Source organism: Macrotis lagotis, chromosome 1, assembly GCF_037893015.1.
Source record: "Macrotis lagotis isolate mMagLag1 chromosome 1, bilby.v1.9.chrom.fasta, whole genome shotgun sequence".
Taxonomy (NCBI): Eukaryota; Metazoa; Chordata; class Mammalia; order Peramelemorphia; family Peramelidae; genus Macrotis; species Macrotis lagotis.
This window is the reverse complement of record NC_133658.1, coordinates 795,648,813-795,674,387: the sequence shown is the minus strand read 5'-3', so window position 1 is coordinate 795,674,387 and position 25,575 is coordinate 795,648,813. Positions and strand designations below refer to the sequence as shown.

The 25,575-nt window shown below is 40.7% G+C and overlaps 1 protein-coding gene across 1 annotated transcript in view; it reads left to right on the top strand.

Annotated features, from left to right (window-relative positions):
- DSCAML1 (DS cell adhesion molecule like 1) overlaps positions 1 to 25,575 on the top strand; it is a 504,780-nt gene that overhangs the window by 377,345 nt on the left and 101,860 nt on the right. The window contains exons 5-8 of the mRNA XM_074216774.1: positions 2,010 to 2,288; positions 7,927 to 8,202; positions 9,653 to 9,949; positions 14,447 to 14,719. Coding sequence (XP_074072875.1) covers positions 2,010 to 2,288; positions 7,927 to 8,202; positions 9,653 to 9,949; positions 14,447 to 14,719 — 1,125 coding nt within the window. The remainder of the gene's footprint in view (positions 1 to 2,009; positions 2,289 to 7,926; positions 8,203 to 9,652; positions 9,950 to 14,446; positions 14,720 to 25,575) is intronic.

Genomic DNA, 25,575 nt, shown 5'->3' with positions numbered 1-25,575 from the left:
GAAATAATAAAATACCTTTTTTTAGAAAAATGTTTTCTAAACCAATTTAAACTCTTCCAGAACTATAACCACACTAGAACATTTGGTGAACAATGTCCTCATTTGAGAAAGTCTGGGGCCAAACTGGACATGGGTATCCCATTTACCTATACCCTCATTCAAATTTCTCTGTGCCCAAGAACTTTTGTAGAGCTCCATTAGTTCAGAATTCCTAGCATCATGATTTTTAGAACCAGAAAGGACCTTAGATATCATTTGGCCCAAAATTTTTCTTTTACAAATGAAGAAACTGAGCCCTAGAGAGTACTAATGGAACATTATCCATATCCATCTAGTACTTAGTTGTATATTATTTTGTTTTAATTCTAATCTTTTCATATATCAAGTTTGAATTTCAAGCATTAAAACTCTCCATCCTAGCCCCATGCCCTCAATTCCTGGATCCCCCAAGATCCCTCCTCAGTCATCAACCCACCATAAAAGAGTTCTCATTCTCACCATTCAGTCTCACTAACCAAAGATACTTTCTTCTTGAGCAGTAGCTGCTTCCGGAGATGAACGATAATAAAATAGTCCCTTCAGTGACCCACTAGATCAAGAACTGGGACACGTGCTCTGGAGTCAGGAGGATATGAGTTCAAACCCAATCTCAGACACCTTCTGGGCAAGTCCCTTAACCCTGATTGCCAAAAAAGATAAATAAAGGAATCTGAAAATTGTAAAGAAATCTATAGAGTAGGACAGAGGAATAATTTCAAGTCAAGGCAACAAAACCCAGGCCCTCTGCCCTTGTAATTGGGGAGGAATAAATTCTTAGCATCAACTCCAATGATATTAGGTGGACTGGGGGCCTTCCCCTGCATCTCTCTCTTTTCTCTCCTGATCCTTATCTCTTGTTTCTCTCTAGCCCTCATTACCTTTCCTTCCCTCTCTCCCCTTCTTTCTTCCTCTAGCTGTCTCGTCTTGTTTTCCTTCTATTGTCTTTTTATCCTGTTTTTTTACAGCAACAGTGATAATAATCCTGTACATATTTTGTTTAGAGCCAGAAGGTCACCATGCGAGAGAACAAATGGAATATCAGGGCCACAATAAAGAAATGACATTGACGTTTACAAAGAATTTTAAAATATCTTGCTTCCCATCACAAGTCTATTAATCTTGTTTCAGAGTTAAAGAAATAAGTATCATATAGCTCATAAGTGGAAAAAGCCAAGAAGAGAGTCCAAGCTCCCTGTTTCTCAGGCCATTGTTCATTCAACTACACACCATTTTACTTTCTCTGTGTCTCTTTTTCCTTCTAAAATATTCATTGATTTATTTTGTTCTTTATATCACCTTCATGTTCCCCTTCTCTTTTCCATGAAAACCCCAAATGGAGTTACAATGAGGTGAATACAACTGTATAGCAACATATCAGCTGAGTCTGATGTATATGTTTTTTCCCATACCCACAGACCTCTGCCTCTACAAAGAAGAGACATATTGTGTAACTCTTCAGCCCTGGACTTCGTTATCTCTGGATTTATCATTTTTTCCCACCCCTTCATTTTACTTTTTGTATATCAACCCATCATAGTTAATTCACTCCTATGCCCTTTGTCTATGTACGCATCTTCTAATTACCCCAATAAAGGAAAAAAATCCTTAAGAGTTACAAGTATCATCTTCCCATGGAGGATATAAAGAGTTCATCCTTATTCAATCCCTTATGATTTCTCTTCCTGAGCAATTATCTTGCTTTTTTAGCCCAAGTCTATTTTCTCTAGGCTTAAGTCTGGGTTAGGAGAGAGGGCCACGCCAGAGGTGAAGCTGATATGGTGGAAATAACACAGGAACTTTCTGAAGTGTTTTTCCATGGGCTCTCTAGTTATAACACTGTACAGAACTAATTATTATTATTGTTGTTGTTATTTGGTCAGAATCTTTTCTTTGGATAATAGTGCGGCCCCAAACCCTTCTCTACTCCTAAATCTCCTGACTAATGTTACTAATCCTTTTTTGCTTCATAGACCCAGCTGAATCAACCCCCACCATCCTCGACAGCTTCCATTCCAGGGAAGTGAAGGCAGGCCAGACGGTGGAGTTGCCCTGCACAGCTTCTGGCTATCCTGCCCCTGCGATCAGGTGGCTCAAGGATGGGAGGCCCCTACCTACAGATAGCCGCTGGACCAAGCGCATCACAGGACTGACTATTAGTGACCTGAGGGCCGAGGACAGCGGCACCTACATCTGCGAGGTCACCAATACCTTTGGCTCAGCTGAAGCCACAGGCACCCTCACAGTCATTGGTGAGTGTACATGGGTGACCAGTACCTGGTCTCTATAAGCTCCTAGATTCAGAATTTCATCCTGAATCTCTTCCCCATCCCAAACAAAAGAAAAAAATTGAGAGCAAAAATGCTTTCCATGCTACTAGTAGAGCATTTTTCTTTTCACTTTTAAAATAGTCCATATTTTTCGAACCAAAGTATACTAAGCTTTTTTCACTTTAGTCTTTGATAGTCTAGCACCTAACACATGTCTGGCGTATAAATAGGTGCTCAAAAAGTTGATTGTTGCCTTGACATGAAATTTTTCTTCTCTCTTCCTTTTAATGGAATTTTATTTCCTAGAATCAAGTAGCCTAGATTCCTAGAATGTCCCTCCTCTGTTGAGAAAAACTGTTCCTAGTTGTTGTTCCATGTAGATAGGGTCTACATTAGGGGAAATAACACTAATGTCCCTTCAAGTCACTTAGATATGAGATAATGTCTCTTTCCCTCCTCCTCATCTTCTTTCCTTTGCCAAATAATGAACTGTCCATACAAAAGAAAGAATTAAGCAACCTCAGACACTTTTGTGTGTAGAGTCCTAATGGGCTAATCCTTGCCATTTCTCAGAATGGGAAAAACACAAAAATACAATCATTGATTGTATCTTATCCATTTATCCATCCAATCATCCATCTGTCCATACATCCATCTGTTTATCCATCTCTCTATCCATTTATCCATCCATCTATCCATCCATCCATCTACTATTCGTTCAATGAATATTTAAAACGTGCTTTCTCTGAGGAAACCAAGTAGGGTTCTGGGAATGCAAAAATAGATCCTTTATCAGCTGAGTTCTTAAGGAGCATATGATCTAATATGGGGAACACATGAAAATAAATTACAGTGTGTTATGGTAGAAATTTGGATTAGAGGGTCTCTAATCATAAACTGAACCATTTATTTAAACCAAATGATCTGGGACAAGTCATTTAATCTTTCTAGTTCTCAGTTTCCTCATCTATAAAATTAGGAGATTGGACAAAATCAATGGTTCTCAAATGTTTCCACAGTCAGTCCACAAGAATTTATCCAGTACCTACTCTGTCCCAGGCACTGTGCTAAGCAAAGATTGGCAAAGGACAGTCCTTACTCTCAATGAGCACACTATCTAATGAGGAACAAAAAACCAACTATGTCCAAAAAACAATACTATCCATGATGAATTGAAGTTAATCAATAAAGTGAAGATATTAGCATTAAAAGAAATCAGGAGGGGTGACTAGGTGGCACAGTGGATAGAGCAGCAGCCCAGGAGTCAGGAGGACCTGAGTTCAAATCTGGCCTCAGACACTTAATAATTACCTAGCTGTGTGGCCTTGGGCAAGCCACTTAACCCCATTGCCTTGAAAAAATCTAAACAAACAAACAAACAAAAAAAGAAATCAGGAAAGTCTCCCTGTAGAAGGTGAAATTTTATATGAGGCTTGATGGAAACTAGGAGGCAGAGATAAGGAGGAAGAGCATTCCAAGCATGGCAGACAACCAGTGAAAATGGCAAAGTTTAGAGATAGGGCAGGTTTTGCAAAGTGGTCACAAAAAGACCAATGTCACTGGATCACAGAATACATATGAGGGTAGGGGGATGATATATATGAGGACTGATTAGGTGAAAGTAAACCATATTATAAAGGGTTTTGAACACCTAACAGAGATTTACTCTTTCATCCAAGAGGTTATAAAGAGAGTCAGCGAAGTTTACAAGTGGGAGAATGATATGGTCAGACTTGAGCCCTTTGACAGTCACATGTAGATGAACTAGATTTGATAAAGAATTGAAACCCTTCAGTTGAAACAAAGCTTTGGTAAAAATTTTACAGTAAGACCTTCAAAATTATTGTTGTTGATGCCTATTAATAAATTATGGTTGGACAGCTTTGTGGTGCAGTGGATAGAGTACAGGCCCTGGAGTCAGGAGGACCTGAGTTCAAATCTGAACTCAGACACTTAATAATTACCTAGCTGTGTGACCGTGGCCAAGTCACTTAAACCCATTGCCTTGCAAAAAATAAAAAATAAATAAAATATGGCTCATTTGAAAAAACAAACTTAAGGTGTTCTAGAGTTCAATTTGAGAAACAGTATGTGGATCGAATGGCCTTTAAGGTCCTATAATCTATATCCTATAATATAAGGGAAGGTGGATTTAAGGGGAGATCCAGGTACCTTGCTCTGGTAACGCTGAAGGGAAAGAGTTCATTTGAGGTTTCAGTGGGTAAGTATGAGGGAGATTGAAAAAACAAGGTTATGACTTTAAAGTTGGGATGGGGGTTTCCAAAAGACAAAGATACTTATTTAGTGTTCATCTCACAGATAAGAATGGAGAGGTATCAGGATCAATAAAAGCAAGTATTGGAAATAGTGACATTGATATCACTTTCTTAAGTAAAAAAGAAAATGGATCAGGTCCCATGGGACATGTCAGTCACCCTAGCTACCAGGGAGACTGAGGCTGACAGATCAAGAGTTCTGAGGTTCAATGAGCTATGCAGATTGGTTGTCCACACATGAGTTCATACCATATGATAAGGCCTGGGAAAGTGTGTGCCACCAGGAGACAGGTCAGAAATGGAATAGGTCAAAGCTTCCAAGCCAATCAGTATTGAGATTCAGTCTGTGAATAGCCCCTCCTATTCCAGTCTTGGTGATATAGGGAAGTTAGTCTTTAAAAAAAAAAAAAGTAAAAGAAAAGGAAACTGATGGGTCATCATGTATGTGCACATGCATGCACTCATGAATGAGGAGAAAAAATGATTAGCTTAGGCCTAAATGAAACTACTTAGGGCAGCTAGGTGGTGTGGTGGCACTGGCCTTGGAATCAGGAGGATAGGAGTTCAAATCCAGCCTCAGACACTTACTAGCTGTGTGACCTTGGGCAAGTCACTTAACCCTAACTGCATCATATCTAGGGCCATCTCCAGTCATCCTGATCCATATCTGGCCACTGGACCCAGATGGTTCTGGAGGAGAAAGTGAGGCTGGTGACTTAACACAGCACCCCCTCATCAAATCCAATTCATGTGCTTGTCACGGCATCACCTCCCTGATGTCATAGTCTTCTTTGGGAATAGACAAACATCATCATTAGACAACTAGGATCTTATTCAGTCTTTTTTTATATTGAGTAAAAAATTGTTTAGTATAGTAAGAAAAGTACTAATTCAACAATCAGAAATTTTCCATTAACTAGCTGGGTGACATTGAGAAACTCCTCTTTAGGTCTCAGTTTATTCATCTGTAAAACTAGGGACTTGGGCTAGAGGATATTTAAAGTTTTTCCTTCTGGCTGTGCTTGGGAATCTATATTCTTAGCTTCCCAAAAGTCATGGGAATGAGGCAAGATGGAGTTTTGAGAGCATAATATGGAGAGAAGTGGGACATATGCCTGTTGGGCTCTGTGGGATCTTGCTTCCTCTGTATTTTTTTTTTCAGGATGAGAGGTGCATAAAACATTTGCTCTTCTCAATGGCAAAAGAGAGGGTTTCAAGTTCATAATTGAAGAGATGATAAGAGGGGGAAACTCCTGCAAGAATGGGGTCCCTTTCAGGGTCATTTTAGCAGATAGAATGTCCCAGAAAGCTCCTTTGTAACTCTTTCTTTTATCTTGCCTTAGCTGATGGGCACTGAGATTCTCGAGCCACATCCTTCCCAAAGTTGGTGCCTACTACTCTTTGGCTTAGTCTAATGATCTGCTCCCCCAGGAATCAAGCTATATCTCCCAAGTTCTATTGTCCCTCCCCTTCCTCAGGTTGCCCAGGGAGCTAGAGTGATATTATCTATGGTACTACCATGGTAGAACTGTCCCTGCTAAGATTTACCGTGTGGTTGGAACAGCAGACAGCGGTCTCCAACAAATCAACCCCATGTGTTGGAAACGACAGTAAGTGATGTAAATGCTTTGGATGAAATGCTGAAAGTTCGATATTAAGGTGCCTTGTGTTTTCTGTTGGGACTTGAGCTGTACTAAATAAGCCTAAGACATGTGAGCAGCATAAAGATGGATTAGAGTTTGTGGGTGAAAGTGAGGTTTAGGTCTGGTTCAATGCATCCTCCCCCCAGAACACCACTGGACACAGTCACCAGAGACTTTCCATTAAAGCCTGGAAATCAAAGCAGAGTGAGATCCCCCTCCCTTCCTGAGCTCACATGCACAGATACCCACATATACATACACACACACACATACACATACACACACACTCAGACTCAACCATCCAGGTAGAGCAATACAGTGCCAGAGTTTCTGCCTAAAAAGAAAGTCCTTAGGTGCATGATTTCAAATGGAAGAAGACAGAGAAATCTCCATTCATTGATGAAGCATATAGACAAAGACTCATAATTCCAGGGAATCAGTTAGGGGTGAAGGGGAGGGAGAAGAGGCAACATACCAAAATATGGAGTCCTAAACCCTGGTCCAAGGCACATGTCCACACAAATGTAGCCACAAATAAATTTACTCCTATCCTGTATGCACATTAAAAAAATACCAGGATGTACCCATATATACACATATGTGCTCATGCCAAGTAATAGATATAAATACATGTGCTAAGATATTGATATCTGTATATGGATAGGACTGAAGAACTTTCTTGGGCATCCTGCTCCTAAGTGACCCTCTCCATAGAATAGAGCATCACTTTTTTGGCAGCCTTTCTTAGACTATTCCACTTACATTATATACATGCATGCACATGCTCCTCCCTGATAATTCTTCATTGCCAAGTTCAAAAAGAGAAAAGAAAGGTTGGGGAAATTGCTCTTTCTTCAAGTAGGTGGGTGGGTTTGGAAGAGCAAACACCAGGCATCCTGGGTGTCAGGGCAGGGGTCTATAACAGACATGAGTCTAACATCTATAGCATGACATTCCTGGGAAATTGGGCAAAGGCTCCAGGGTGGGACACAGGGCTAGGGGTCTACTTTGAATTCTATCCCATTTCCCCAGGCAGCCAAATCACTTCCTTCCACCATGAACTGTTATATGGAGGACCTCAAGGCTTTATGCTCTCTGTTGTATAGGACAGGGTGAGAAATGAAATAGAAAGCAAAGAGAAATAGATAGCGGTGTTGGGGAGAGAAAGAGGAGGAGAAAGAGGTGATCAAGGCCATGGACTTTGTCTTGATCCAGCCTCCTTAGAAGGTGTCCAGTCTAATTGCTGGAGATAATTCTATCTTATTTACCTTACACAAATAGTGTCAAAGCTGAAGGAATCATCTCCATGGACATCCAAAGACTCCCATCTCAGTTAGTTGGAAAGGACTGAGTTTCTTCTTAGAAAAAAGAATCATAGACTCATAGAACAGTAGAACTTGGGGAAACTTTAGAGATCACATAATCTAGACCCTCACTTTACAGACAAAGAAACTGAGATACAGAAAGGTTAAGGGAGATTCCAAGAATCATACGATTAGTATAAAAGGAAGAATTTGAACCCAAATCTCTCCTGATCCAAATTTACTATTCTGCTTTTAAGTGACTTGTCAAGGTCACACAGCCAGACAGTGGCAAAACTTGAACTCAAACCCAGGTCTCCTGATCCCAAGGCCATCACCAGCAGTAAGCCTTTTTTTCTTTTCTTTTTCCCTCCTCCCTCCCTGGCCCACCCTGGCCCAGACCCCCTCCATGTGACCCTGACGCCAAAGCAGCTGAAGACAGGCATCGGCAGCACCGTCATCCTGTCCTGTGCCCTGACTGGCCCCCCGGAGCTCACCATCCGCTGGTACCGCAACACAGAGCTGGTGGTGCCAGATGAGACCATCTCTATTCGTGGGCTCAGCAACGAGACCCTCCTCATCACCTCCGCCCAGAAAAGTCACTCCGGGGCTTACCAGTGCTTCGCCACCCGCAAAGCCCAGACGGCCCAGGACTTCGCCATCATTGTTCTGGAGGGTGAGCAAGAGTGGAAGGGAAGGGGCTGAGAAAGCAGTCAGGGAACCGCTTTCACACACACACACACACACACACACACACACACACACCCCAAACTACTCTCTGGGGCAAGCCCTATCCAGTGATGGCCTATTCCCATATAAAAGCCCCCAACCAAGACTGATTCACCTGCCACCTGTCACAGTGCCTGAAATGCCACCATTGCTGTGATTCATTCACTGGGGTTTTGAAGATTTTTTATCTTCCAGAATCCCAGTTGAAATGCAACTAATCCCCTCTGGTTTTTTAGGAACAATCATATTTGAAACTTTTATCAGCTCCCACCTCAGGGAGGATTAGATGACAGCTAGCTGACAGTTAGCTGAGAGCAAGGAAACAGGACAAGGAAGGAAGGGGAGCATTAGGAGAAAAAGAGAGGGTTGTGGAAAAGGGAGTGATAGATTTCCCGATGTGCCCATTTCCCAGCTTTGCTGAGGGCCTTCTCTGGGGATGCTGAAGAACTAGAGCCTACCAGGAATTTCCAGGGGTTATCGCTTGTTCAGGGTTAGGCAGTAACCTCCCTGTTGTTTTCATGGGATGCTGGAGACTAAGGGAGTGTTTGTGCTACAATGCATCACAAAAAAATTACATTATATACCTTAATTTCATTTAAATAATAGGAATAAGTAACTTCAGGTCCATGGAGTAGACTATGGAGTCTGGCCCTGGCTTAGATCAACATCTTTACTTGAACCATTTCAAAATGTGTAGTATACAAATATGATAAAATAATAATTTACTTCTGAATAGCAGTTTTTAACTTTGTGAATTAATCATTTTTCATCTTCCTATACCTAGAACTTTTAAATTTGCAAAATGCTTCTCTCATGACAATCCTATAAAGCAGTTAATTTCAGCTGTCTTCCTCATGTTAGGAAACTGAGCCTCAGAAAAAGTTGAAGTGACTTGCCCAGGGTCAAAGAGCTAATTGATGATGGCATCTGAATTCCAGCCCAAGTTTTCTGATTCCAAATCAAACATTCTTCTCACTACACCTCATTTTACATCTGTTTGGTCCTCACAGTCACCTGGTGCAGTAGATACATAAGCATCATTATCTCCACTTTACAGATAAGGAAACTGAGGCAAAGAAGGATTAAGTGATTTGCCTAAAATCACAAATTCAGCAGCACTAGAATTAGAAGCGAGATCTTCTGATTCACAGGCCCAGACTCTTTTGGTTTCAGAGGCCCACAACAACCATCAACCTTGCGGGTTCTTTCGGTGGGTTGGTGTTACTTCTCCATCCCTGGCTCCTTTGGCCAGAGCAGTGACATAGTGGGTCACTTGCCAACCTGGGTCTCCATCCATCAACCTCCATTCCTTTCTGTTGGGGTGGGGGACAAGCCCAAGGGACCCGCTCTGTGTTATGTGGTGATGCCAAGGCTGGTTTCCTCCTGCCCCTTCCCAGATGGGACGCCCCGCATCATCTCCTCCTTCAGCGAGAAGGTGGTAAACCCTGGGGAGCAGTTCTCACTGATGTGCGCGGCTAAAGGCGCCCCGCCTCCCACCGTCACCTGGGCCCTGGACGATGAGCCAATCCAGCGGGACGGCGGGCACCGCACCAACCAGTACACCATGTCAGACGGCACGACCATCAGCCACATGAATGTCACGGCCCCCCAGATCCGAGATGGGGGTGTTTACCGGTGCGCTGCCCGGAACTCCGTGGGCGGTGCTGAATACCAAGCGCGAATAAACGTAAGAGGTGCCTGTCTACATTTAAATATCAGAATAGGCTATTAATTTCCTTTATCATCTTTATGGTCACCATGATCATTGTGGTTGTTATTATTGATGTTATTGTTAATTATGCTTTTGATTTGGGTGGAGGATCTTGCTCTCCCCCCACCCTCACTCTGTCTCTCTCACCCTGTCTCCCCCTCCTCTATTTTGACCACATTCCACTCTTATTTGTGTATGTGTGTATACGATGTAGTTTATTCCCCATTCTCTTCTACCTTAGTCTTCTCACTCCCCCTGCCTCTTATCTCCTTTATCCTTCCTCTATTCTCTTCCTGTATCCCGTCCTCCTGGTACCTGAGCATGCCACAGAATCATGAACCATCCAGCTCCCCTTGTCCCTGCATGCCAAGCCTACAAAGACCAGAAAAGCAGATTGTTACTGGGGATCAGAGAGTTGAGCTGTGGGTTCAGAGACCTGATAGAGTTATCTTCCTCATGTCCTCCTAACCCATCTTTTGGGTACTGTGGTGTGATCAGGACACCAGAGTTGGGTAAGGAATCGGTGCAGCTGCACCCTACTCAAGGCTTACACTCTGGACTACCAGTGGAAAGAGTTGAGACTAAGGTGAAAGACAAATCATAGAACTGTGAGCTAAGAAGAGATGGAGATCTCCAACTCCAATTTTGGAAGATAGGGTTGTAGTCCATGAGTCAGACCCAACCCATTCCCACATGGGTTTTATTTCTTTTCTGTCATCTTCCTCATTCAATCTTTACTGGCTAGCTCCTCAAACATATGGAGGCAGCAGCTCCTTAGTCATGATATAAAGGGAAATGTATTAAGATCTGGAGTCAAAAGAAATGGGCTGAAATTAAAACTCTAATAGCTTTATGACCTTAGTCAAGTCACTTCTCCTGTCTTACCCTCAGTGTACTCCTGAGTTAAGTGAAAGAGCTGGATTCCATCTCCAAGGGATCTGCCACTACTACATCTAGTCTTCACCATCTCACCTACCTACCCAACACTGAGCTACTCTAAGCCAATAGTTGTGGCCATGATAACTACAAGGCCATCATACAAAACGTGTCTCTCCTATGTTCATTGGGGAAAAAAAAGTAGAGAAGATCTTAACTGTCCACTTTCCTCTGGTAGATATACATCTTTCTGTAGAATACTAGCAAAGAGGTTCAGTAACATGGGTCATCCTCAGTCACCCTTTAGCTAACTTTTCATAGTCATTGGCCAAAAGGAGAAGTTTCACAATCAAAATTGATACCTTTGGGTCTTGGTCTCCTCCTATTTAATCACCCAGTTCATTATTACCCCACATATGTTTTTGACAGCAAAAGAAAAAGAATTTTAAAATGTAACACAGAGATTGAAATTGTGTTTCCTGTGTGTTCCTGCACACCAGAGTCTTAACTTGGGCACATGAGATTTGACATCATAAAATAGATTCTTCTATCTCCTAGAAAGCATTTATTTTTTGGTATTAAAAAAATGTGTCGATCACTCCTTTGTCCCTTAGAGCACCTGCATCTTTTTTTTGAGAGACTATAGTGCTCTGAAATTTGCATCTGTGCCATATCACTAGCAGAATAATTATTTTTTTTAAAAAAAAGATGAAGATTTGTGTCAAATTGCAGCTTAAGATTATTAAAAACCCAGAAGTAATTTCCTAAATTCCATCCAGCCTTCTTCTTCGATTCTTGATCCGGCTCATTTTCCAACTATTGCACCTATCCTGGGCATATGTAGTGATGGACTAATTCAGTGAAGAAACTTTCCATCTGTACGTCATAGTTTGCATAGCAAACATTTTTCATCCATGCTGCTGCTCACTTGTAGATGGTTAAGATAATACTTTTAGATTCATCATGGATTACTCAAATTAGTGATAATTATTTTTAGTAAATCTAGATCTCATTGGGGAGATCTTGAATGTCTTAGGACTTTACTCAATCATTAAAATATTATATCATTAAGGAAAGGTGTCAAACTCAGGGCCAGCAGACAACCTGAAAAACTCTTGAGTGTGGCTAGAATCTCATTAAAATGAAATTGGGAAATGATAAATACAAAATAAATACAAAATGCAGCACAATGTGAATTTGTGGTATGCTAAGGCAATATGCCCCCCAGAGGTATCCATTCTATTGGAGTTTGACACCATGAACCTGGAGGACCTCTCTATTTGAGAATCTTTCTTCAGGACTCTTTGCAGGGTATCTGCCATGACAGTGTCAAAGACCTTTAGTAAACTACCAACTTAATGGTTCCTTTTATCATTAAAATCAATGTTGTGCAAGAGGGCTATGACAAAGTTCAATGATAATCAATACATAAGGCTTATTAGAAGATAATGCTCTAGAGTCATGGATTCAAATCTCACTTCTGACATTTCCTTGTCTGTATGACTATCAGCAGGTCATTTAACCTATTTAGGTTTCAGTTTCCCCATCTGTAAAATTAGAACCAGATTAGATGACTAAAGGAGATGCATGATTAGTAAAAGAGGTAGACTAGTTATATAAGAGAGGGAAGGATAGCAGTTGGATGGTCTGAGTGTTGTCCATTGGTTCCCATAGAATGTCAAAAAGCCTGAATGAAGGCCAACAGCTTGTTGAGTAGAGAAGCTAAAGGGAAACACAAACATGTCTGGGCAGTGACCTGCACCAATGAGAAGAATGTCCATATTATAGACATCTTAGGGTCTTTGAATTATTGATGTATAAGTACAAAAATATGTGTATGTATAAAAAGTGTCCCTCATTGTGTCTCCCTTTGCATTATATCCTGGGCAGCTATGTGCTTTGCCTACCCCTAGTCCCATTGGCCATCAGACCAATTATCCATTTAGATTTCCTCCACTATGATGGAAGTTCAGGAAGCCAACTATATATAGTAGAGATAAATCACACATTGAAACTCAAATTATTCATTTCTCTTAGCTCAGGTTTATAACCCAAAATAATCCTTTCCAGGTGTTATTGTCATGGCTCCCATTTTAAGTCTCAAGGTCTTGCCTCTTGGGATTATAGCTATTCTTAGTACTTAATATTATTATTTTAACAATAGTAACTCATACTTATGTGGTATTTTAAGGTTTATAACACAAAATAATCCCTTCCAAGTATTGCTGACATCACTCCCATTTATGATCATTTAACCTCATTAAGACCACAGTTCTTAGGATTATAGTTATTCATGTTGTTATTATAAAAATAATAATAGTTCATATTTATATAATCTTTAAGGCTCATTAAGTACCTTGTGAATTAGGTTGTAACACAAGTGCTATTGTCCTCATTTTAAAAAAGAGGAAACTGAAGCTTAGAGAAAGTTTCTTTCTAGCTCCAAATCCTATTATGTTCTATGAATATTTATCTCCTGACTTTTTCAGATTAGTCCATCCTCTTTGTTTTCCAATTCTGAGTTACTAAAGGTTGTCACATTTTAGCCCTCTTTTTTTTGGTTCCTGGAAATGACCTATATGGACTCCAGGTCTCATTTTTTAAAAGTATTTCTTTGGCTCTGGTCATTAGAATCCTGTTCTTTATTCTCTGCCCTGGTAATAGGCTCTTTGATCAGAATAGGTCTCTAGCCTCTTTGTTTCACATCACCAAATTCTTTATACTTTTCCCCTCCTTATCCCTATGTACACAGTTAATTTTATTAAAAATACCTTTTTAACATTTCTTATTCCACTACCCTGGGCACTATAAAATAAACTGAAGAAGAAAATAATAAACCACTCTAATATTTTTGCCAGGCAAAACCCAAATGGGGATCACAAAGAGTCAGGTGTGACTGAGCAATAAAACATCCTTAATGTTAGAATTGGAAGAGACTTTTGAGATCATCATATCAAAATTCTTCATTGTACAGGAGAGAAAACTGAATGTAATGACTTATCCAAGGTCACACAGCTAATTGTTGACAGAGCTGGGAAATGAACCCAGGTCCCCTGTCTCTGGGTCCATGCTGTTTCTCATAATGTGCCAATTCAGGGATTTCCAGTATTTGTTCATAAATATAAGGACAATCAGGAACTTACCTGAGGAAGACCTCATTTTTAGTCCTCTCTTAAACATTTAAAGTACTTAAAACTTCACATGTACATTTAAACAGAAAAATCTCCTTGTCCACATTAAGGTAAACCCACAGTTAGCAAATACTAGGGGAAGGAATGCACTTTCCATGCTTTTGTTACCCGGGCTGGCCAATGAGATTCTTGTCTTATTAAAGGGTGTCTTCTAAGTCAAGGATGGAACTCTGGAGTGAGCAACTTTAAGTTCAGAGATTTCTTTGGGAGGTTAGAAGAGTGCCCCAATTCCATCTTCTCTCAGTCACTTCAAGTCTTCTTATTGAACCCTTCTATCACCAGACCTAACACTCCTATCCCAAGGTTGCCCTAACAACATGCTAAGTGAGACCTGAGAACAGAATTCCAGGGAGATGCCTAACTCTCCATGGCTAACTTTGCCCCTTGTTTTCCCTCTCCCAATCCCTGCCTAGGACCCCCAAGTATCCGAGCAATGAAGAACATCACAGCAGTGGCAGGTCGGGATACACTTATCAACTGCAGGGTTATTGGTTATCCCTACTACTCCATCAAGTGGTACAAAGACACCTTACTGCTACCTGATAACCACCGCCAGGTGGTCTTTGAGAATGGAACGCTCAAACTGATGGATGTCCAGAAGGGCATGGATGAAGGGGAATACCTCTGCAGCGTTCTCATCCAGCCTCAGCTGTCCATCAGCCAGAGTGTCCATGTTGCAGTGAAAGGTAAGGATAACAAGGAAGGATATCTTACCAGGAGCTATGTGATATGATTATATCTTAGAGTTGACTTCCTATCTACCTTGTTCCTCTACTAGGGTGTAAGCTCCCTGAAGGCAGGTGCCCTGTTTTTCTAAACTTTGTATCTTCCCCTATAGTATCACTGATCAGAGCAGATCTCTGGGGGTACAAAAAAAAAGGGAGAAGAAGTCCCTGCCCCTGAAGTATTCATAGTCCAATGGAAAAGACAGCATGTAAGAGCTAGATATATATTCAAGATCTATAACAGAGCAGATTTAGGATTCTGTAACCTTCAAGAAAAGGAGGTAATTCTACTAAGTTATAGAGTTAGGAGAGGAGACTTAGAACCTCTGTTTCTCCCTTATAAAACTGTGGAAGGTGAAAAGCCACAAAGTCAGGTCTTCCCCGGAGCTGGCCAACCACATTATCCTGATTATTATACTGACTACTTTCATAAAGAATGACTGTTGTGCTGTTTAGTGGTGTGGAAGTGACTCTGGGTTCTTGAGAATTTATATACATGGAGTACAATCCTTGGTCAGTCCTGCCAGAAATGAAAAGTATGGGTCTGGTAATAGCCTGCATAAATATTATCTAGGAACCCACTCAAGAGGTCATCATCTCATTGGTGACAAAATGAAGATGATTTTGTGGAGCAACAGCTAATCTCAAGGATCATATTAAGTTATGGAAGTTGATCTGGTAAATAGCTACCATTCATTTAGCACTTTAAGGCTTAATCTTCATAATAACCCTCAACTCTGGGAGGTAGGTGCTATTTTGATCCTCACTTTAGGGATGGGGTATCTGAGGTAGAGACTAAGTGACTTGTTCAGGGATGCACAGCTAATGGGTCTGAAGCTAGATTTGAAACCTGGGCTTCTTGACTGTAGACCCAGCACTCTATCCACTATGCTACTTACACGCTTAGAATCATTATACAAAATGAAATTCTAGATCCTCATTATATTGGTTACTGTCCATAAAACCTACATAGGCCTAATTCCTGATTTGAGAGCGTTATATAGACACATACTCTGGGCATTCACAGATGACTGAAGGAAAAAACCTCCATACTTCAGAGAGAGAGAGAGAGAGAGAGTTAGTCACTTAAATTATCTACTGGGACAAATAGTTTTAGGGGATTAAAAACTCTATTGAATACAATTTAGGGTAAATAGAGAGAACATGTATCTATGGAGTCTGAAGACCAAGGTCACTCATGAACAGGAATAAGTAGGACTTGCAGATAGCATGAATTCTAAAGATTTTAAGTGACAGCTAAAATTGAAAATGTTATGATTTTAGTAAAAAAAAATAGTGACTGAGTGTCTTTGATTAATTTCAGAAGTATGCTTTGCCATAACTACTACCTGCCTAGTAACATGTAGGCATTGTTAGGTAACACAGGCACAGAACAAGGCAAGGCTTTGGCATAGAGGATCTTATAGTCCAGCTGATGAGGTGAACATATGGAAAATTTAATAGCTATACATGTCTAGGTACAATAAGAGTCTAGTAATTGTTAGAATGCTATGAGTTAAGAGAATGGGGGAGAGAAAGTTTCACAGAGGAGATAAAACTTGAGATAGGATGGATATTGAATAAAGACAGAAGATGATGTGGAAGACATTCTAGATTGAATAAAACAGTGTGAGCAAAGACATTCAGGTGGGGAAAATGGATGGTATATTGGGAAGATTGATTGATCAACTGAATTTTGATTAATTAAAAAATGGTTGCCTCTTCAGAATGGGAGGCTCATGTTGAGTACCAGCAAGAGTTGAAAATGGAAACTTTCAAATTGTAGAGGGTCTTAAATATCCAGTTAAGAAGGTTGAACAATATCATTTGGTACTGGGGAACCATTGAATATTGCTGAGTAGATGAGTAAAATTATAAAAATTATCCTTTAAGGAAGTTTTATCTGGTAACTGTGTGCAGGAAGGATTGAAGTAGAAGAGAGGAGAAAGAGACACCATTTGAGAAGCTATTACTTAATCCATAGATTAAACAATAAGGACCTAGTCTAAGGTTGTAGAAATAAGAAAAAAAAAGGAAGTGAATTCTAGAGACTATGTGATTGGAAGTGGGGGAGGGTGGAGAAGATCACATCATAGATGGAACTTGGGGAATGAGAAGAATGAATCCATTGATAGAAATAAGAAATTCAAGAGAAAAAAGTTTTGAGGGGAAAGTTTGAAAGAAGAAAAATGAGTTTTGTTATGGACAAATAAATGTTTGTTGAATTAAAATGGTGAGTTGAGTTTAAGTTGATGGCAGGAGGCAGGATAAGGAGCTGAAGAGGACAAGCTAGAGGTCTAATAATAAATCTATAGATGACTATAGATAGTCATCAACAAAATAATGTCATCATATATGACAAGTTCTGTGTAGGACTTATCAACATGGTGGCAATTAAAAGAAATAGAAAACATAGACCCAGAGAAAGATTAAGTGACTTGTCCAAGGTCACACAACAAATTAGACTTCTATCATCATCTTCAAAGATAAATTAGGGAGAGAAACTGGGAACAAAGGATTCTAAAAAGTCTTCAAAGTTCTGGAGTTGCTCTTCCCATCTCTGCTACTGTCACCCCTTCCCCCAGAACCTGGCAGTGCTCCAACATGTGCTGCCAGCATGAGCCACGCACCCCAACTACAATCATTGTGCACCGAGGAGATTTGCAGCAGCCACGGCAAATTAGCTCAGTTGCAGCTGAATTAGAGCAAAGCCCCATCTCTCCCTCTCAGCTGTCACTGGGCGGCCTGGATCCATTTCCCGTTACAAGCTGCGGAGCAAGAGTTTACAGTGTAAACATCGCATATTAAAACATCTAACCTTTGCTCGGCTTGCCCGCACCCGGCATTTGGCCATGTTTGTTGGCTTTAAAAAAAAAAAAATTACAGTGTTCAGTCTGTGGAGCACAGTGAACATCCTGCAAGCTGCTCCTGCCCATCAATTATTCAGCCCCATTCAGGGAGCCATCGGTCCTAATGAATTGAATCTGATGCATTCCATCTCGGTGACTTACTAAAGCTTTTTGGATTGCACTGAAAAACAGCATCTTCCCAGCCGATGTCATTTGAGGAGAGAGAAAGAGAGAGAGAGAGAGAGAGAGAGAGAGAGAGAGAGAGAGAGTACGTATGTACATCAAGAGGTTGTGAAAATTCATAGGAGAGACACAATCCCAGAAAAAAGGAGAACAGAGAGACCCTGAGAGCCCTGTGACAGAGCCCTTTCTTGGTATTCAAAGCTATTTCTCTCTCAATCCACTACCACCATCCCCCGACCCTCTTCCCTGCCACCTCTGGCCACCAACCTCTCCCTACTCTGATTAGAATTCAGCTTTGCAGAAAAACCCATCATCACTAATTAGGGATGATGTAGCTTGATTCACTGATGCCTTCCTTCAGGGGCTGCCCAAGGAGGTACTGGCTGGCACAGAAAGGGGACACTAACAAGGTGTCCAAGTCCATAGGCACCCAAAAGGAAGGGAAGACCAAGGGCTCAAGTTGATGAAAGAATGGTTTTCATGTCTTCCAACATTACCTCTCCCCATGAGAGGAAGACAGGAGCCAGGCTGAGGTGGGGTGGGAATCTGATAACTCCTCAAATACCTTTGTTTTCCTCCCTCAGAGCCCCACCCCCTAAGCCCTTCATGTGCCAGCTTTCCTGGCAGCTATTAGAAATGGTTGCAGGTGGTGCTGAATCGAAAATTCCCCGGGCAAGCTGATTATGGCCTAGAGACATGAAGGGAGGAGGGAGAGCCATGGAGGATGTTGGCACAGGGCTTCCCTAGGCCTCTGGCACAAGTGTGAACTGACTGGTAGGAGAAATCCAGGCTTTTCTAGAAGGGGGAGTGCTTATATCACTGGACATCAGGCAAGGTCCCCGGCAGGATGTTAAGATGCAGGCACATAAATCCAACATGGACAAGATGTCTTTGGGGCCCCCTTTAGCTGCAAAATAACGTAGCATAAAAGCAGCTCTGGGCATGCATGCTAAATCTTTAATTAAATGAGAAGGTGCAGCTGACTCTCTAGGCTCCTGGGTGCTGAATGTGAGGGAACATTTCCATCATCATATTAGTACCACTTAGGAACTCCAGAGCTGAAAACAGGGAAGCAGGGCGGCTTTCTTCTGGCTGGCACTGGGACATTTGGGCTTGTGTGTTCTGTTTTTGAACAAATAGAAAACACTCCTTTTTAAATTCACCTGGGAGCTGCGGGTGTGTACAATAAAGTAACACAAACTTTACAATCCTTCTTTGCTAGTTACTCAAAACAGATGCAACCCCTTTCTTTACCCAACACTAGCCTGAATGAAGGGCATAAGAGGATGTCTGGGTGGTGAATGCTGGGTTCTTGAGCAAGTTGATTTGGCTCAAAATTTAAATTCCTATTACTTGTTAGTAAGCAAGGTCCTGGCATCTATTATGATTATTATCTGATTATTATGAAAGATGACACCATCTTCCAGAGGAGGATGAATCAAGCACACACACACACACACACACACACACATATATATATATATATATATATATATATATATATATATATACATACACACACACACACACACATATGGAAAGAAATTGGCTGGAGTGATTATCAAAGCTTATAGCAAAAATTTCCCAATAGAAGAAGTAAAATATAGAAATGGCCTCCATGTTAAAGGCATAGGACATTAAATACCAGAGTCAGACCATAACAATAGTAATGATACCTTCTTGTCACAGTTTTACAACTGCTGACCATAATCTCTGACATAAACAAATCTAAAAGAAGAGGGAAAGACTCAGAGAGTATTGTTATGACTGTCACTGACCATGTGACAAAGAGGCATCATTTTTCAACTCTTCAGCATATTCTGTGCCTGAGACCCCAGGCAACTTAAAGAAATACAGAACAGAACAATACCCCAGAGTCTCCACAAAGACATAAACAATACAAGAAACAGAAATATAGATATACTGAGCCATACTGTTCTGGTAAAAAGAAGTCTCACCTGGCCATTTTGCTTTTTCTCCTTCCAAAGCATAAACAGGCTAACTTAACACTACCCCCAAAGGACTAGGTCTCCTTCTACTTATCTACTGTCTACAATCACCCTCAGAATAGAAGTACATACCCTCATTAGGCACATTGGCAATAGAAATTTTCTTTCTGCCCCATAGATCAGTTGTCCTACCTTTGTAGTTGTAATAATGCTACAATTTGAATAACCCTTTATAATTCTCAAAATGCTTTCACATTCAGTGTTTCATGTGATCTCCATAATGCTATCTCCATTCTCTCCACTCTATAGATGAGGAATGGAGGAAGAGAGAATTTAAATGACTCGCCCAAAGCCACACAACAAGGTGGTGACAAAACCAGGACTAAGACCCAAGTGTCCTGATTCCTAGCCTACAACTTTACTTTGCTTCCATCCAGTCACATCATCCATAATTTTCTAATGACTGTAGTAAATTAAAAGAGTCTAGTCTTAAAAAGTAACAGTGAGGGGCAGCTAGGTGGCATAGTGGATAAAGCACTGGCCTTGGAGTCAGGAGTACCTGGGTTCAAATCCGGTCTCAGACACTTAATAATTACCTAGCTGTGTGGCCTTGGGCAAGCCACTTAACCCCATTTGCCTTGCAAAAACCTAAAAAAAAGAGTAACAGTGAGAGAGGCCATAAAGTCTTTAGCCAGGGGTCAACACATCATTCACTTGTATCTTTCCCAACAAGAGACAATAAAGTCTTTATGGTAGACCATGATCTGAGTTACCATTTCAGCTTGTCTTGTCCATCATTTCCCTTTAGATTCTCCTCTTCCCTGCTACCTCTCCCATGAATGAATGAAATATTCTCTGCCCCAAAGAGGGCATATATTTTATAAAGGGACACATGCATACATCAAATATATATGTATATATGTATATATATATATATATATATATATATATATGTATATGATAAGCTATAATGTATGTTCTGGAGCTACCCTCTCAACCCTCATTTGTGCTGACAGGTTGGGGCCCAGAAGGTGGCCATTACATCTCTCCTGAGGTCTAGAGGTAAACCTGAAGATCTGAGCATGGCTTTCTAATGTTACACCTCATTAGCCCCCACTTATAGATGGGTTTCCCTTCCCATGATTGTCGGTTGATACCATTTAGTGATATCAATTAGCTTTTAAAGTTTGTTTTTAATTTTCTAACATTCATTTTTTAAAATTTTGAGTTCCAAATCCCCCTTCAGCCCATCCAGTACCCATTGAGAAGACAAGCAATATTATATCCATTATACAAATGAGGTCATGCAAAACATATTTCCATATTAGGAGTATTTTAAGTAAAATAAAATTTGTAAAAGGTTAATTAGCTTTTATTAAGAGTTGTTTCCTAAAATAGTAGTATGAGAGTCGTTGGTAGTAAACATTCTTCCAAAGTGTCTCACCTGCTTAGAAGTATCAAGATTTAGCATCTAGACATTTCCTCTACAAAATATTTTTTATCACATTGAAGAAGGAGGAATAAGGAAGAGAGAAGGTCAGGAAAGGTCTCATTTAGGGGGTGGGGTTTGAATTGATCCTTGAAGGAAACTAGAGATTCTCATAATGTTACTAATAATAGCTACTATTTGAATTGCGCTTTTAAAATTGCAAAATGGGTCAGCTGGATGATATAGTGGATAGAGTATCAACCCTGGAGTCAGGAGGACCTGAGTTCAAATATGATGTTAGATACTTAATAATTACCTAGCTGTGTGGCCTTGGGCCCTATTACCTTGCCAAAAAAAAAACCAAAAGATCTGCAAAGTGTTTTATATAAGTTATCTCACTTGATCCTCACAAAGTCCTTCATTGTAAATTCTATTACAATCCCCATTTTACATCTGAGCAAACTGAGGCTGACAGATTAAATGAATTATCTAAGGGCACACAGTAGACAAACATCTGAAAGAAGATTTGAATTCGGATCTTCTAGACTCCAGGTTCAATGCTGTTATTCTGAACCACCTAACTCCCATGGTGTAGAAGTGATTCTAAGATGCAAAATCAAGAAGGGAGTATATTTGTATTTTGAGGAGAGATGGGAAATGGAATGTCATACATGAAGAACAGCAAAAAAGCTTGGTTGGCTTCATCTGTAGAAGGCATAAAGGGAAATAAGCATTAATTTGGAAAGGTAGATTGAAAGTCAAGTTGCGAAAGATTTTAGTTGCTAAAGTGAATTTTCTATTTTATCTTGGAGCTAATAGGAACCACTGAAGTCCTTGAAGCCTTAAAAGTATCTGTCCTAGGAATCTTTCTATTCCCTTCCTTATCCCCACCCAATTATCTATAAGTGCCCTTTATATTGACTGTTCTAATTAAGTAAATAAACAAAAGACCTTCTTTTGGGACTTGTTTCAAAATCCCAAACCCTTATTATTTGACCATACTTCCTCATGTGTGATCATCTTCCCACTTCAATTTGAAATTGCTCCATACCCAGTAGAGGCATAGACATCTGTTCAGTAGCCTTCATAGTCTTTAAGACTTTATTTTAAAAAAAAAAGACTTCATTTTCCAAGTTGAATCATCCAGTTTCAATCTTTGCTCACATGCAAGTTCATTTTTGAGGCTCTCTTTTTGCTTGGGTCTGAGCATTCTACACTTTGATTCATAAATACAAGACTAAATCAAGGTCTTATTCCTGTGTATTACAGAGGAACAGCATTCTAATATTAGGGCATTAAGGAAGCCTTGAAATCCTTTATACTCTGACCCTTCTATCCAGTCACTGAGTCTCTGAACTATGCCAGCAGGTTCCAGGTTCCATTGAAAGAAAAAGGTATCATCTCATGACTTCATTTCCAAGAGTCATCCCTTCTCTCCAGGGCTAGATCTCTCTTCCATCTTCCCTATCTCCTATCCCACCACCATTATGCAAGATATTTCTCCCTCTGAGGATCTGTCCTTCTCAATGGGTCAACCTCTCCAAGATATTCTGAAAGTCAGTCCAGGCCAGAGTTCAGGCAGAGCTCACCCCTGTCCACCAGACCCAATTCCACTGCCCTGCCTCATTTTCTAGAACTCTATTGGTGGTAGAGACAGGCCCCCAAAGTTAGTGACATTTTTCCCTATGTCCATCAGCACCTCCAGATGAAACTAAAGGTTTGCCTTCTCCCATCCTTCCTCCTTCAGTCTCATTCTCATGCCTCGAAGGGTGGCTATTGGGGTAAAAAGCAATCAAAGAAGCTTCACTCAACTAAAAGGGATAGGATGGGAATATTTGGTGCCTCAAAAAAAAGGCTGTTGGACTGGAGACAGTCCTATAATTTTATTACTAGAATATAAAAAGGAGTTCTCATCCATCTATTAAGTGCTTGCCCTTGTTAAGCTCTTCTATCTTCTCCTCCCACCCCCTACTTGCTGGAGAAGCTGTGGCCTAATTGAGCTATCATAAAGATAATGGCTACTTCTCTATCTAGACCTTAGAAAAAAAACATCCATCTGAGAGTTATTCAGGCTCCAACCAGTCCCTCCATTCCCTGTCTCACATCACACACATATACCACATATACATACACACACATACACACACAGACACACATGGGAAGGACTTAAGTGGCAGTAGAGGTCATGCTGAAGGATCAGTTGATGCCATATTTGATCAGATAAAACAGCCAGGGCAGATAACAGCCATGGCTCTAGACTCATACTCTATAGGAGAAGGACTAGTATCTTCCTGTCTCCTTATCCAATCTTGCCCAAAGGGAAATCATAAAGAAAAAAGGAGATGTACTTGCCCAGAGTCCCCTTTATAGGGCTTCTCTGTCTGGGGTCCCTCTCTAGAAGCAGCTCAGTGATAGCCAAGTGTGAAATTAGGAAGACCTAAGATCAGATTTAGCCTTAAGACATATTCATTATATGATCCTGAGCAAGTCATTTAACCTCTATCTAGCTCTGTTTCCAGTTTTTGTGAGGGTCAAAAGAGATATCTGCTGTAATGCTTAATAGTATGTTTATTTCTTCCCTTTCCTTTTCTCCTTTCTTCCTTCTTTCTTTCACACCTTCTTCTCTAGATTCTCTCCCTGCCTGAGCCTTCCATGAATATGTCAGTCTTCCATAGATATGGGCAGTTTGGGGGGGTGGGTGTGGGTGAAGAACTCTTTCTGAGAACTCTGTGGATCTAGGTACCCTCTATCGAGTCTCTATGTCTTACCCTTCAGTAAGATCCATCTTGTACCTCTGCAGATTGAGCCACTCTGCAGGACCCCCTTTGGATCTGGGCTCTTCTCCTCCTCATGTTTCATCATCTTCATTTCTACAATTTCAACCATATTCCACTTGCTCTGTACCCATCAGAGATGAGGAAAGCTGATCAGTTGATTTCAGATACATTAAGACCCCTCACCTTTCTTTTTCCCAAGCTGAATCATCTCAATTTCTGTCAAAGATACCAAGCTTGCAACCAGGCGTCATTCACAACTCTGCACTATCTATATCACCCTCTATATCCACCCTGGTTGCTTCATCTTGTTAATTCTGTCTTCATAACATCTCTCATATACACCCCCTTCTCTTCTCTAGCACTGCTATCACCCTGGTAGGGGCACTCATCACCTCAAATCCAGATTATTGCAATAGCCTGCTGGTTGGTCTCCCTGCTCATCTTTCTCCCCACTCCAGTTGAACCTCTACTAAGCTGTCAACGTGATCTTAAAGTACAGGTCTGACCATATGACCCCTCTACTCAATAAATTCTAGTGCCTTCCTATCATCTTTGTGATCAAATATAAAATCCTTTATTTAGTATTCAAAGTCCTTAATGACCTACCCCACTTTACACCTTACACCTTACACCCATACACACACACACACACACACATACACACACACACACACACACACACACACATACACACACACACAGACAAAGTTTAATACCAGCCTCCTGGCTATTTCCTGAATTAGACACTTCCCATCTCCCAACTTCAGTGTCTTTTTTTTCATGTCTGTCCCCCAGTTCTGGAATTCTTTCTCTTATGATCTCCATCTCCTGCTTTCCCTTATACAGGAAACCTTAGCTGATCCCCTTATATTCTAATGCCTTCAGTTTATTTATTATCTTCACCTTATCTTGTATATCATGTCTTTGTACATATAGTGGTTTGCATCCTGTGAACAAACACATGTTATACAGATACATGATAAACCCACTGAGATTGTGAGCTCCTTGAGAGCAGAGACTGACTTTTGTCTTTCTTTGTATCCCCAACACTTGATATAGTACTGACAAATAGTATATGCTTTATTAATGTTTATCAACTGACTGATTGATTGACTGTAGGGTCTATCTCCCTTGGTCCCCTGTAACACTGGAGCCTCTGTCAGGTCTTTCTGTCTGGGGTCCTCTGTGGGATCTCTTTCTTGCTTGAGACCTTTTAAAACCACACAAGGAAGAAGCTCCCAATATCTCCTCCTTCTATTAGAAAAGTGAAAGTATTATGAGAGTGAGAGCTCCACAGATAGTTGTCTCTATAAATAATAAACTTGGATGATTTCAAATAAGGCAGTGTGGAGAACATATGGGTAAGAGTCTCATGGCTGGGGCATATTTCATTATATCTGTCAGCACTGATCTCATGGGAAGTAGTAGGTTGTGGATATATGATGGTGCAACCTTAGTGATAGGTCAGCAGTCAATCAGAGGTCAAAATCAAAACACAAGATTTAGGACAAAATAAAGAGTTATAATTCATGAAGATAAACAGAAAGACCACACTAGGCAGGTAGGCAGATAGACAAGAATGAAGGATACACATAATGAAGGGCAAGACAAGGTGAGCAGTCAGATGCCT